Source organism: Hordeum vulgare, chromosome 5H (assembly GCF_904849725.1).
Source record: "Hordeum vulgare subsp. vulgare chromosome 5H, MorexV3_pseudomolecules_assembly, whole genome shotgun sequence".
Classification (NCBI taxonomy): Eukaryota; Viridiplantae; Streptophyta; class Magnoliopsida; order Poales; family Poaceae; genus Hordeum; species Hordeum vulgare.
This window is the reverse complement of record NC_058522.1, coordinates 439,141,571-439,156,673: the sequence shown is the minus strand read 5'-3', so window position 1 is coordinate 439,156,673 and position 15,103 is coordinate 439,141,571. Positions and strand designations below refer to the sequence as shown.

The 15,103-nt window shown below is 46.6% G+C and overlaps 1 protein-coding gene across 1 annotated transcript; it reads right to left on the bottom strand.

Moving 5' to 3' along the window:
- Positions 1-331: 331 nt before the first annotated feature.
- On the bottom strand, positions 332-13,940 carry LOC123399681 (glutamate receptor 2.7-like). The gene is made up of 5 exons (XM_045094077.1): positions 13,214-13,940; positions 11,281-12,623; positions 10,315-10,618; positions 9,361-9,767; positions 332-1,211 (listed from the first exon to the last, which is right to left on the bottom strand). Exons 1-5 carry the CDS (start codon positions 13,476-13,478, stop codon positions 759-761), a joined length of 2,772 nt encoding a protein of 923 aa, XP_044950012.1. The 5' UTR covers positions 13,479-13,940; the 3' UTR covers positions 332-758.
- Positions 13,941-15,103: the final 1,163 nt, after the last annotated feature.

The window sequence follows — 15,103 nt, the reverse complement described above, 5'->3', positions numbered from 1 at the left end:
TTAGAAAATAACTTTTGCTGATCTAGCAGATTCCCTATCCTAAAATTCCAAATCATCAAAACGTTTTCGAACGAATCACAACATATTAATGAAGAACTGGAACAATCAAGTGCATAGAATTCAAATACATTAGAAATGTAATGATCTGAAACATAACAATTCAAATTCAAACACAACATATGGTTCAAATGAACTAAGAATTCAAATAAACACGATAAAAGCACAAGAATCAAGTGCCATCAAGGCGCCAATGGTGCTCAATAACATCTTATTGAAGTCGCTTGTGAGCTTGATGGTTCTCGAACCTTTGGTGTGCTTGGAGGAAGGCTTCAGTTATGTTTGGGTTGTGTTGCTCTGCACAGTTGCAAAGCTCACAACATCTTTTGTACTCAAACAATCATCAAACCTCGGTCTAGTTTTGTAATACATAAGCTAGACTGTGGCCTACCTTCTTATCCAAAAAAAAAGGGACATGGACACAGTGCACAGGTGCCAAGTTGTAGTTCAGGATACACTGGTACTCCTTGGATTACAGTCTTACACTGATAGATTGTTGATGTACACTTGGAACCTGAGCAAAATTAGAATACATTACACAATAAGCTTACAATTGCATTGCTTCTGCACTGGCATGCAGTTAGAAGGCATGACCGTCAGCATTCATACATACTACACAAGCAAATACACACATGAGAACAAAAGATGACCAGGTGTACTCTAGAGACTGAGAACCTGAATAAGGGTGACTTAACGTGATGCTACAAACCATTGCCTAGTGTTCCATGAGGTGTAAAATCTGGAGTTGATTGGACTTCTGAACATGGGCTTGTGAGTTCTCTAGATATCTCTATCTCTTGCTGGCAGGCGTAGCTATCTGAAACATCTGGTACAGTTAACTGCATATCGTGGGACGGGTTAGAATCTGCAGTCGTTTGAATCTGACCTGTGTTGTTCTTTTTCTTGTACCTCTTGTAGAGAAACATCACGAGGGCTATCAAAAGGGCAGATGTTGAAGCAACTCCGGTGAGCAGAAAGAGCCCTGAAAAGTTTTTGAACTTTAGACTGCTTGAGCCGATGGTGGGGCCGTCATTCTCACAGGTATTTTGATCTCCTATCCATTTCCTTTCTATCTGAATGATAGTATCTCCCTCTGTTATGCTGAGGATTGCCCTTGAGAAGTCGTCGACCAGAGGGGATCGTTTGGGGAATGCCTGCACAAGTAAACATATTCGATATTATAGAAACTACTCAAGTAATAAGGATTAAAAAAATATTTTCTACACGGAAGTGGATACAAATAGCATGGTACGTATTTATACTTTCTGCAAACAAGTGCCTCTGGATTGAAGTGTTTTCTTTTTCTTTTTAAGTGATGTACTTTCAAGTTTTGGTTGATAGAAGCTGTCAACGTGATACTAGCTATGATATGCCACTCTGCTGCCTACTCCCTCCGTTCCTAAATAATAGTCTTTTTAGAGGTTCCACTAGAGGACTACATACGGATGTATATAGACATACTTTAGAATGTAGATTCACTCATTTTACTTCGTGTGTAGTCCTCTAGTGAAATATCTAAAAAGACTTATACTCCCTCCGTCCGAAAATACTTGTCACATGTATGGATATATCTAGATGTATTTTAGTTCTAGATACATCCAACTTTATAAATTTGTGCGACAAGTAATTCCGGACGGAGGGAGTATTTAGGAACGGAGGGAGTATATTTCTTTGTGCATGTAATTTAGCATCTTTTGTCAATACAGTTTTTGTTCTAGAACTAAATATATGATTTTTACTGCATATGCTTCTCGTCCAATGTACCTATATGTTCAAACGTGCACTGCATAGTTCGTGAACCTTACATCACTGGCCAATAGTTTTTATTACTATAAGTTGTTCCTCGTAACAAACTACTACAACTAACAGTTTTTTTTAAAGATCCAACATTGTTGGTGTTCATTGATAATAGCAGGAAGCAACGGAAAACAACAAGGTGATGAAGGTCCTAGAACCAAAGATCCGAAGATCAAAGAAAAAGAAACCAGACAAACCAAACTAGGCAACGCAGCTCCGACTTCGACGGTGAACTACGGTGGAACAAGTGAGGTTGGTGTCCCGACGTGTCACCGAACGAACCGCCTGTCACACGTCATCGTATACCGCTGGCCCCCACCGCGGCTTCGACTTCACAACAACAGACAGTCGAGGCACACCCAGGACACACCGGAGAAGAAGAGCCGGCTACCAGGACCAAGGCCACGCCTCCGATATTACTCAACGCCATCATCGTTGCCACAACAACCACCGTGCACGTCCAGTTGTAGGAAGCACCAAAGGGATCAAAGTCTTCAAGACGGTGCCCTAAAGAGGGGGACAAAGTTGAAGGCGAAGCCACTAGCCGACCCTACAGCATGATCTGGGCTTTCACCTGAAGGACTTGATCCGGAAGAACTGGCTGTGAGATTCCCAACGACGCCTCCGAGGAGGATAGTGACGCACGCAGGCACCGGCGCCGTCGGTCGGTCAGCATCGGCCAGGCTTTCACCCGCGCAGCAGGCCGAGAACGACCCGTACCTCCATTGGACCGTGCACCCCCCACCACACACAGCGAGCACGCCACCGCTGTGCAGGACCACCAGCAGGCCTTCTAACGACGGTCCGGCAGAGACCAGATCGGATCCTGCACCCCGCATCCAGCCGCTGCCGGAGCCTCCCGGCAAACTCGACGCGCTTCCAAAGCTTGCATCCGCGTCCCACGCTGGACGGAGAATGCAACCTCCGCGCAGCTCCATTTGTCTCCCATTAGAAGGATGCAACCAAGCACGACGCCATTCGTCTCCTCGAGGATGCAATGCCTGCGGGCCATTCATCTCCCGAAGAAGGATGCAACAACCGCATCGATGCTATTCCTCTCCCTCCAACCACCACCATCTCAACCTCCACACCCGCAGCAGCGTCGAGCCTCCTGAACCACCATCAGACCGAGTCCTGCCACTAGATGCAGCCCAAGACCGGCCGCCCACTCGCAAGGCAGCAAATCCAAGCCACCGGCCAGTCTGCCGGAGCCATCAGGCCGCCACCCAGCAGATCCATGCTGGGGACAACGTCCGTGCGCCTCCCGCCACTGGCAGGTCACAGATCCAAAGGGGAGCGACTCCTGAGCACCATGCACTCGCGCCTTCCCGGATCTGGCAACCGCCCCTGCCCCGCGCGCAGCAGCAGAACTGCGTCGGGACGCCTCATGCGCCCTGCGGACCATGTGTGCGCCAGCACGCATGCACTCATCTCGCTTGCCTCTGCTCGCCACTCCAGCCGCACAGACCGTCCGCTCCAGATCTGACGCAACAGTGACTCCTGGACCCCGCGGATCCGCCGTCCATCTCGGGCCCGATGCGCGCACACGTGTCACCGCGCCTAACTAGCGCGCTGGCTAGCGCGAGCCAGCTCCCGGGCGCCCGTCTCGGCTACCCGCATCACCGCCTGGCGAGACTGCCCCCGCGCAGCAAGCCAAACAAGCGGGGTGTTAGAATTATAATATAAGTCATGTACCCCTTTGTATTTATCCTGTTGTATAAGGGGTTTCCTGCATATGTTTCACACCTGTACATGTATATATATCGGCCTATGGCCTCATGGGAATACAAGTTGCTTATTACTAACATGGTATTAGAGCCTTAGGTTTTTTTTTCGCACGCGCAACTCGTGCTCTCGATCCAATCCTCCCTCTACGCAGCTGCCGTCCTTCTTTGCACGGTGCCCTGGTGATCCACACTCCAGCGCCGGTCTCCCTGGTGCTCCCTGCTCCAGCCGCCGGTCAGGACTCCCCATCACCCGCTCCAGCCGCCGGTCAGGACTCCCCATCGCCCACTCCAGCTGCCCGCCAGGACTCCCCATCGCCGCCAGTTCTAGCCGCCGGTTCCATCCCGTTCCAGCCGCCTGAATCGTCAGCATCCGCCGCGCCAGCCGCCGGAACCGGAACCGGAACCCTAGCTCTCGATCTCCAGGTCCCACTCTGCTCCGGATCTGCAGGTCGCGCCGTCGATCCGCCGTTCCACCCCGGCCCCTGGTTCCGCTCTCGATCTCCAGGTCGCGCCGCCGGAGGGTGGCTCTGCTCCCGACCAGAAGGAGGGCTGCCTGATCCCGTCGCCCGATCTCGCCCTCTGCGGGATCCAGATCGAGGCTGCTCATCATCCAGATCGAGGCTGCTAATCCTTCAGACCCCAGATCCGCTGCCGATGCGATTCCAGATCGGCGCGTTCTCTGTGGCTCTCTGCTGTCGATGCGGTTTCAGATCCAGCTGTTGATTAAGTTCCTTTCCTGAAAAAATATATGTCTACTGCATCGGGCTATGTTGTTGTTCCTCGCTGCTCGGTGATTTTTGATGGTTCTAACTACACCGAGTTTGTTGGCTTCATGCGCATTCATATGCGTGGCATCCGTCTATGGGGCGTTCTTTCTGGCGAGGTCAGTTGTCCGCCACATCCAGTTCCTCCTATGGCTCCCACTCTGCCGATCCCTCCGGCTCTTCCTGCAGATGCTAATCAGGCCGCCAAGGATGCGGCTAAGCTTGCTGATGAGGCTGTTGATCGTGCTTATGATGAGAAGTTTTTGGCTTATGAGGAGGCTCTTCAGACGTATCATGGTGCTCTGTCTGCTTACACCCAGTGGCTTGATGATGATGCTCGTGCTGCAGCTGTTCTCACTGCTAGTGTTCTGCCTCAGTTTGCCTCTGAGTTTCTGGGCCTTCCTACTGTCTTTTAGATGTGGACTCGCCTTCGTCAGCGCTATGAGCCCTCTGGTGATGCCTTATACCTCTCTGTGGTCCGTCAGGAGCATGCTCTTCAGCAGGGTGACTCTACTGTTGATGACTTCTATGCACAGAGTTCTGCTATCTGGCGCCAGCTTGATTCTCTCCGCAGTGCTGGTTATCATACTTGCCCCTGTTGCTAGGCTGTTCAGGCCGATTTGGAGTTTCATCACGTCTACGAGTTCATGTCTAGGCTCCGTAAGGAGTTTGAGCCTCGACCTGCTCAGTTGTTTGCTCGTGGCCGTATTTCTCTCATGGAGGCTCTTTCTGAGATTCGTGCTGAGGAGACTCTCTTACATGGTACTGGTTTGCTGGAGGTTCTCTCTGTGCTCGCTGCTCGAGCTCCTTCTACGCCACCTGCTGCACCGACCCCTTCTCGCTCGAGTGCTCCGCCGCTCTTGCCCACTCCTTCTGGAGGCTCAGGTCGCCCCCGTCCACATTGGGCTGGTGCAACAATGATGGTCATATTGAGTCCCAGTGCTACACGAAGAAGAAACATCTGCACAAGGCGCGATCATCATCTTCAGGGACTTCGTCCTCTACCTCGACAGCTTCAGCCATCGCTCTGACTGAGCAGGATATTCTGAGACTTAAGCGTCTGCTCGCTGCTTCAGGTTCTTCCTCGACGGGTATTGTTGGCTCTGTGACTGATGCTTCCCGCACTGAGCAACCACCTTCTACACAGTCAGGTACATCCCCATGGGTTCTGGACTTTGGAGCTTCTTTTCATATGTCTTCTCATTCTTCCACTCTGTCCTCTCTTCGATCGCTTGATTCTCCTGTTCATGTCCTCACTGCTGATGGTACTCCTCTTTCTGTCGTTAGTAGAGGCAATCTTACCACTCCTTATTCTGTTCCTGATGTTGCTCATGTTCCTCGACTTACCATGAATATGTCTTCTGTTGGTCAACTTACTGATTCTGGTTGTCGCGTCAGCCTTGACGATGACTCTTGTTCTGTCCAGGACAGTCGCACGCACACTCTGGTTGGGGCTGGCCCTCGCCTTTGTGATTCTCAGGGTCTTTGGGAGTTGGACTGGCTTCATGTTCCTTCTGCTGCCACCACTATCGCCAGTTCCTCCGCTTCGGTCGCCTCAGCTACTAGTTCCTTCCAGCAGTGGCATCATCGACTTGGTCATCTGTGTGGTTCTCGTTTGTCGTCGTTAGTTCGTCGAGATCTTCTGGGGTCTGTCTTAGGAGATGCCTCTTTAGAGTGTCAGGGTTGTCGTCTTGACAAGCAGATTCAGTTATCATATCCACATAGTGAGTCAGTGTATAAGCGTCCTTTTGATTTAGTCCATTCTGATGTGTGGGGTCCGGCTCCCTTCGCTTCGAAAGGGGGTCATAAATACTATATTATTTTCATAGATGACTTCTCTCGTTACACATGGCTTTATTTCATGACTTCTCGTAGTGAGGTGTTGTCTATTTATAAGCGTTTTACTGCCATGGTTCATACTCAGTTCTCTTCACCCATTCGTGTGTTTCGTGCTGACTCCGCTGGCGAGTATATCTCTAAGATGTTGCGTGGTGTTCTTGCTGAGCAAGGAACTCTCTCTCAATTCTCTTGTCCTGGTGCTCATGCTCAGATTGGTGTGGCTGAGCGAAAGCATCGTCATCTTCTTGAGACAGCTCGTGCATTGATGATTGCTGCCTCTCTCGACCTCATTTTTGGGCTGAGGCCGTCTCCACCTCCACCTATCTCATCAATCTACATCCTTCCGCTGCTCTACAGGGTGGTGTTCCTTTCGAGCGTCTTTTTGATCGTTCTCCCGATTATTCGATGCTTCGCTTGTTTGGTTGTGTTTGCTATGTTCTTCTTGCCTCTCGCGAACGCACCAAACTGACCGTGCAGTCTGTTGAGTGTGTCTTCTTAGGCTACAGTGATGAGCATAAGGGCTATCGTTGTTGGGACCCTATTGGTCGTCGGATGCGTATCTCTCGAGACGTGACTTTTGATGAGTCTCGCCCCTTCTACCCACGCCCATCTTCCTCGACCTTTTTAGTGGAGGATATATCTTTCCTCACCTTTCCTGACTCACCTATCACCCCCATCGAGCCTTTGCCTATTCGTTCCGCTCCCTCTGCTTCTCCACCTTTAGTCGATTTGCCGCCACCATCTTCCACGATCTCCTCGCCTAGCATGTCATCGGATTCTACACCTTCATCTCCGGTGACTTCTTCGTCGCCACCCTTCGATTCTACCTTGGCGATTCCTCCTTCCATTGTTCCATCTTTTCCTCAGTGTTACACTCGTCGTTCACATCTTGTGGATGCCTCTGTGGATGTGTCGTCATCCTCGTCTCAGCCTACTTATGGCTTGCATTCTCGTCCTCGTCCACCTGTTGATCGCTTTGAATTTCCCACCGCTGGTGCTGCTATTCTTGAGCCGACTTCTTATCGACAGGCTGTTGTTCATCCTGAATGGCAGTTTGCGATGGCAGAGGAGATTGCTGCTCTTGAACGCACTGGTACGTGGGATCTTGTTTCCCTTCCTCCCGGAGTCCGTCCCATCACTTGTAAGTGGGTCTTCAAGGTTAAGACTCGCTTCGATGGTTCTCTTGAGCGTCACAAAGCTCATCTTGTGGCTCGTGGTTTTCAGCACGAGCATGGTCGTGATTATGACGAGACTTTTGCTCCTGTGGCCCATATGACCACTGTTCGTACACTTCTCGCCGTGGCCTCTGCACGCCACTAGTCTATATCTTAGCTTGATGTTAAGAATGCCTTTCTTAATGGTGAGCTGCATGAGGAGGTGTACATGCAGCCACCACCTGGGTATTCTGTTCTTGATGGCATGATATGTCGTCTTCGTCGCTCTCTCTGTGGCCTTAAGGAAGCCCCTCGTGCCTTGTTTGAGCGTTTTGCCTCTGTGGTGACTGCCGCTGGTTTTTCAGCCAGTGCTCATGATCCACCATTGTTTATTCACCTTTCTCCTCGTGGTCGAACTCTTCTTCTTCTCTATGTTGATGACATGATCATCACAGGGCCGAGTATATTGCCTTTGTAAAGGCCCGTCTTAGTGAGCAGTTTCTTATGTCTGATCTTGGACCTCTTCGCTACTTTCTTGGGATTGAAGTCTCTTCTACCTCTGATGACTTTTTTATATCCCAGGAAAAGTATATCCAGGATCTTCTTGCTCATGCTGCTCTTACTGACGAGCGCATTGTTGAGACTCCCATGGAGCTCAATGTTCACCTCTGTGATACTGATGGTGATCCCCTGCCTGACCCGACGCGTTATCGTCATCTTGTTTGCAGTCTTGTCTATCTAGCTGTCACTCGTCCGGATATCTCTTATCCGGTTCATATTTTGAGTCAGTTTGTCTCTGCTCCCACATCGGTTCACTATAGTCATCTCCTTCGTGTTCTCCGATATCTTCAGGGCACGATCTCTCACCGTCTATTCTTTCCTCGCTCCAGTTCTTTACAGCTTCAGGTCTATTCGGATGCTACGTAGGCTAGTGATCCTTCAGATCGTCGTTCACTTTCTGCTTACTGTGTTTTTCTTGGTGGTTCTCTCATTGCCTGGAAGACAAAAAACAGATTGCATTTTCCCGTTCGAGTGCGGAGACTGAGTTGCGAGCGATGGCTCTTTTGACAGCAGAGGTGACTTGGTTACGGTGGTTACTTCAGGATTTTGGTGTTTCTGTCACTACACCGACTCTGCTCTTATCTGACAATACATGTGCTATTAGCATTGCGCGCGATCCTGTGAAGCATGAGCTCACCAAGCATATTGGTGTTGATGCTTTCTATGTGCGCGATGGTGTGCAGGATCAGGTTATTGCTCTTCAGTATGTGCATTCCGAGTTACAGTTGGCGGAATTCCTGACGAAGGCCCGGACTAGAGCACAAAATGGCTTTTATCTCTCCAAACTCAGTGTTGTTCATCCACCATGAGTTTGAGGGGGGTGTTAGAGTTATAATATAAGTCATGTACCCCTTTGTATTTATCCCGTTGTATAAGGGGTTTCCTGCATATATTCCACACCTGTATATGTATATATATCGGCCTATGGCCTCATGGGAATACAAGTTGCTTATTCCTAACACGGGGAAGGGAGGGCCTGCCGCCGCCGACCCCAAGCGGGCTTTGCCCGGTGGAGCTTGCCGGCGGCGGCAGGGGAGGAGGGGCGGAGGAGGAAGGTTGGCCGGCGGCAGGTAGGCTGTGCGCCCAAGTCGCCCGCGCGGGGGGGGGGGGGGGGGGGAGCGGGGCCGAATAGAACTAACAGTATGGCTTAAAAGTTTTTTTAAAGTACTAACTGCAATAAAAGATTGTGGAGAATGATGACCTCCATACCAGGTTTTGTCTTGTTAGACTGCATTGCTCTGTTATCATGTTGGGTCTTAGCACTTTTCATTGGTCATGCAGCAACTTTATGAATGCATATCTATATTTCCTTATATACTCACGTTTTGGTAAGTATGCTCTTTTACGAGTGGTCCCTTTTCTATGTCTGAGTAGCTTTCAAGTATAACTTTCCTAGTCTTTTTATACTTTACACTTTAGAGGTATGTAATGTACAAAAATTATCTGGTTTAGCAAACTTACAAAGCCAAAACCTTCAGACTTGTAAATTGGTCCGACCATTGTATAACCTTTGCAATGCTTAGAGAGGAATATTTTGATGTATGGAACTTCATCTATGACGGCAGCAATACCACCATTTTTGCTCCCTTTATAGAGTGCGTCATGAAAATCGTCTGGATTGCTGTATGCCTTGATTTTTCTTCTGTCAAAACCAATTTGTTCTAATAGGTCCCCTAAGTAAGAGCCATTTTTGTACCCTACATATTCCCCTTTCTTAACGAGTTCATGGACATCAGTTACTGTGGGTTGAAGCTGCTGCACAGTAAGCATTGATGATAAATTGGCTGTATAACTTGAGGTAATAACGAGGAGAACGAAAACCCATACAATGATAACCAATCTAGACAAAATACTTTCCACCCTCTCCTCTGCAAAATGGTGAACAACCATCTATCAGAAGCTTCAAATGGAATACAAATACTGAATTGATTCGTAGCATCCTTCGTTTTCTTAATACAAAATCAAACAACTATGAAAATAAATTGAGTACATTTCACAGAACACCGGGTAACTGATCATTAGTAACACAAATCAATTAGGACAAACCAGCCCTGAAGTTTTTGTTTCATATTTTGACTCAAAATTCAAACTTATCAGAAAAAAATTGAAAGATGATCCCCTGACTGTATTATTCAAATTTCAGCCAAACGACGAAACATTTTAGGAGAAAATCAGTTCGGAAGTTTGTTGCAATGTGTTGACATGGAGGGGAGGATAAAGAAGCTGAGGAGGCAGCCACGTAGGAGAAAACCACAGTCTAAACAGGTAACGGGAATCTTTTTGAGTGGTTCCAGAATTGGAGGCTGTACTTTAAACCAAAAAGTTAGAGAGGTTTCCCCTGGAACACCCCCTTTGAGATTATATATGCGATATTCTGTACAGAAATAAGAAAGTATAATATGCATTGTTACTTACTATCAGCAAAGAAGGGGAAATATATTGCTATCCCAAGCTGCCGGGAAATGGAACCAGTAAGTTCAGTATTATCGATTCGTCGCTCCAATAGCCAGATGGCAGCCCCTGTGAATATGAAGAATACAATGCTTCCAAACCACAAGTCAGTAGTTAATGGCTTCAAGAAGATCCATGTATCCTTAGTCGTTCCATCCTTGACTGGCACAATCATTGCTATCCCAGATTCAGTATAAGGTAATGTGAAATCAGCATATGAAGTTCTGTTGTATCTGATAGTTATATCCCCGATTGCAACTTGATACACCTGCAAGCATGTCATCCAGTGTTGCATAAATACCCATGTCTCTTTAAATCAATGATCACTTCATCAGTATATTCTTCACAAAAGTTATGAATTACAAGGGCTCGTGGAAAAGATTAGTGAACAGCAAGCATGCAACAATTATAACAATTCTACCATAATCTTACAAGAAACACTAGTAGTGGCATCTATGGGCATACATCTAGTCAAGCCTTAACTGGGTGAATCATACAGTCAGTAATAATCTTTTAGTCCAGAATAAATATTGTTTAGCTATATGCACATAAGAACAAGGAGGAAAGTGATGCCTTAATTTCTGACATAATTAGCCCTTGTGCCCATCTATCTTATACCAATCAGCATTCATTATGATCAACTGGTGGAAAAATTGCCTACAAAAAGGAAAAACGAGTGTGCAAAATTGGCAAAATAGGATTAAATTGTACAAGTAGGAATAGATGCAGACAGTTTTGCAAAAAGCTACTCCCTCCATTCGGAATTAAGTGACGTGGTTTTAGTTCAAATTTGAACTAAAACCACACCAGTTATTTCCTAACGGAGGTAATACAAAATAGGAAATTTAGTAAAATATTTTGTGCAATAAAGAGAGCATGCCCAATTTCTGCAACAATGCTATTGATAGTGTGAGAACCAAAATTTCTTACCCCAAGATTAACTTGGTAGACAAAATCATTATAGCTCCCATGGCTTACTCCTTGTGCGTTATGAAATGCTACATATTCATAAGGGATTGCATATGGGAGTCGCTTTAACACCTCTTCAAATACGTCAATTGCATACCCAGTGGCAATTATTGCATTGGTTAGTGGATCCCTTTCAACCTTCATAAGCTCAGGATATCCACTTGTCAGTACACCTACTCGGAGCTTCTTTCCATTGGTAGGAATTTGCCATCCTTTAGGCACTGTAGATACTTCTCCTGGCCAAACCACTCGAGTCAGATTAGGCAAAGAGTTCAGGTATGTGTGTTCTGATCCATTTTGATTCAAATTCTCTACTATTCCATGCTTTGCTGTCCAGAAACCTATTCCTTTCGACTCTCTTCTAACCACATTAATTATCTGGAATATGGAAGAATGAAGCTGCCTGCTCCTAAGGTCAAAATCACCACTTAAGCCTCTGAACTTATGTTGTAGGATTGCATCTAGAAGTGTGGGACCAATTGTAGAAATACCCAAAGTTCCAAGACACGTTGAGTTTTTTATTTGTTGCTGCTTCTGAAACATTGCATTGTCCATGCTTACCTTTTCTGCTGCTTGTGCCAAGGCCCAAATAGTATCATAACCCCAGAGCCCAAAATTACTTAGTTGCGATGGTGGGTCATCCAGGTTGTCTTGCCTGTACCTCGCATTCCATCTCTTAGTAAAATCATCAAGTTCCTTCGATTTAGGCACATGGAATCTGACACCCAATGCACCACCCATTGCATCAATTACCGAAGGGTCTAGCGAGTCAACAACATTTGTAATCCCATCTGTCAAAATCCATGCATAGGCTCCACTCATCATTCCTAACTCTTTCGCCTTTGTGAAGAGAATGGAACCAAAGCCAAAGGCCGATGACATGTGCACAATGTAGACCCTTGTTGGCATTGTCATTAGCTTGTATAGTTCTTGCTCAACTTGGTCACTGTTTGCTGATCGAGAGATTGCACTGCGATATGGCATAGAAGCTCCGAACTCTTGGAGGGCATCAACCAGGTAGGGTATGATGCCCCTGCCATAGTCTGTGTCCTCATAGATGGGCACTACTTCCTTCCAGCCGTATGCCTTAATGAGAGCAGCAAGGCTATTCACTTGAGCAGCATCACTTAGAGTTGCACGCAAAAAATATGGCACATCGGCAGATGAAAGGGCGGGATTCGTTGCTGTGAAGGAGATAACTGGGACTTGACTGTTGTTCCCAATATCAGACACAAAAGTTGCCTCCGAAGATTTTTGTGGACCAATGATGGCCCGCACATAGTAATTTTCCAGCAGGTCAACAGCTGTACAAATGTGCAGTTCAGTTAAGAGAAAATATTTTAAAAACATCTGTGTAGATCTTGTTGCGGCTAAGGCAATCTCTGATGTTATAACTCAAGAGTATAACGATTAACGACTTGGGCTATATGATCATTTCTTAAGGTACTGGGGGTTTCTGACTTTGAGGGGCATAAGTATATCAAAAGAATCAGGTTCATAGGGAAATTCCAAAATTGCCTACTTTTATCTGTGTACAAATTCACAAAGTCATCCTTTTGGGACTCTATTATAAAGAAACTTTAATTTATTTCAGACTTGCAGTGGCAATACAAGACAATCACAATACATTTGTAGAAGTGAAATATTGAATGAATTAAGGAAAATTACATTTCCGTGCTTCTTTGGTTTGCCTCTCTATACATAAATCCATGTTTTGTAATTTTATTAGTAAATCTACAAATTCCTAAATGTTTTGACTTTACCAACATGATCCACAACAAAATAAGAACATCACAGGATTTCGCTTCATTTTGCAGTTGCTTTCTTATGTTTCATAGCTTCATAAAGTGCAAAATTCAGTGACGGCCAACGATTCTCAAAACGTGATATGTACCTTGTGATGCAGCTTGTATGTTGTCTCCGTTGGAATCCCTGATGTGGAGAACTAGCCTTGTTGTATAATTCCTGTGGACTGCATAGAAATCTTCCATAGCCATCAATATGCTGGTACGCGCCATTTTGCCCACCAAAGACTTCAGATGGAGGATCACTCCAACATCGAGTATACCCGCTCTACTCTGGGTAACATTTTGAGCAACACTGAGACTGAGGAACGGCAAGAACAACACCAACAAGATGGCCCTTGCCGCGGCGTCCATCTCCTGAGCTGTTTTGACAGGGACAGGGTGTAGGGCCAATGCAGTCTCTTATAGCAATGGCTATCATTGTTCATTGCACTGGGGAAGGATCAATAATTGGCGCTATTCTACCCAAGTCAAATGGCATTTCAGATTGGTCAGCTCAGAGCTATAATGTCAACTGTCTGTTTGCACCATCTTTTTCTTCCGGAAGAATCTACCGTTCTATATGTATGTATAAAGTGGATGACACCTGTACTTCGAGGCGATGGCTCAGCAAGTTCGAGGAAAGTTCCTGTGGCAAACCCATTTAGAATGACGTTGGTAAATTCCTTCAGACTTTGATCCTTAAGGAATGGGATTGTGACAAGTCAAGGAGCTTGCCTTCCTCAGCTTATACTCTTCGGTGCTTGTCTTGCATGGTGGAAGGTCTGTTTTCTAAAGTGCAAGTTGCAATTTTCATCAAACTGAAGTTGCACATTCCAGAATCGATTGGAAGATAAGAAACATGCCCACCTCTAGGTGCTTCGGTAACTGTATACTTAACCGATTCTTCTTGAGAAAATACAGGAACAAGTTAGTCAATGGCTGTTGAGTAGTGGCATATTGCTGCGTGCTGAGTACGGATTACATTCATATTCAAAAAATTCTCTGTTTAAGATCTCGAGGGATAAGAAATTCACGCAGGCTGAAAAATGGCACTACTGCCTGCTGGAAAAATGGCAATTATTTTTGTAGGAGCACAAGTCTTAAGTATGTCAGTGCGATTTTTGCTGGTGGGTAAGGACTTTGGAAGATTATGCTAAAGATTTGAGAATCAGATGTTGATAGTTGAAGACTCGAGGTCTCTTAAGATAATTGGCCTTCTGATTTATCCATTAGTTTAATGCAAGGAAAAAAATAACGTGCTATACAAAATAGTGTGGTCCCTAAAAATATGCTATTGACGTGCTATAAGATGCTATAAAGTATTATGACGATAAAGAGTTTTCCCCCGCTTTATATTATAAAGCAACCATCCTATACATAACTTGCTGGGGCCGCAGCACAACGAAGCTCAAAAGAAAATGAGAGAAAATAAAAAGAAAAATGGCGACATCGACAAAACAACGAAACGAAGATGATCGGTCACCGCCGCGCCCTTCGAAGAAGTCCCACCGCACTCCTAGCACTCCGAAGCGTCATGTACCAAGCATCACCTTCAAGAAGGAATGCGACGACGATGACGCTGTTGCCCGAATCAGTCCTAGAGTTTCCCCTGGTACGCATAAGACAGTGTGGAATGGGTATACCCGACGCCCTTCAGGAAGGAACGGCGGCGCCCGCAGATGTCACCGCGTTGGTGGCGGACGAGCCGCTAGGAGATTTCTCCTGGCTCAAACAACCACCACCACACTGAACGCTCCGTCGAACTCCACCCAGCTAGCCGCCCACCAGCATGCGCCACCATGGTCTTGGAGTCATCTTCGTCCTTGCTCAGAGATCACTGAGATGAGGCCAAGCAAAAGAGGAAATGACATCAGAATCGAGGGAAACGGCCATGCAACCGAACGGGAGGGAATTGCCTCCACCGCCACATCGGCAACCGTCCGGACACATCAACAAGGACAAACGAGGCGCCTAGTGGCCCGGTCGGGCCCAAACGC

Bases quoted from the DNA above. Each gene is read 5' to 3' on its own strand.
- LOC123399681 (XM_045094077.1), bottom strand. From the start codon at position 13,478: ATGGACGCCGCGGCAAGGGCCATCTTGTTGGTGTTGTTCTTGCCGTTC. The intron at 10,619-11,280 runs GTAAGAAATTTT...ACATGCTTGCAG, and splicing joins TCTACCAAGTTAATCTTGGG to GTGTATCAAGTTGCAATCGG. The intron at 9,768-10,314 runs GTAAGTAACAAT...ACCATTTTGCAG, and splicing joins TTTCCCCTTCTTTGCTGATA to AGGAGAGGGTGGAAAGTATT.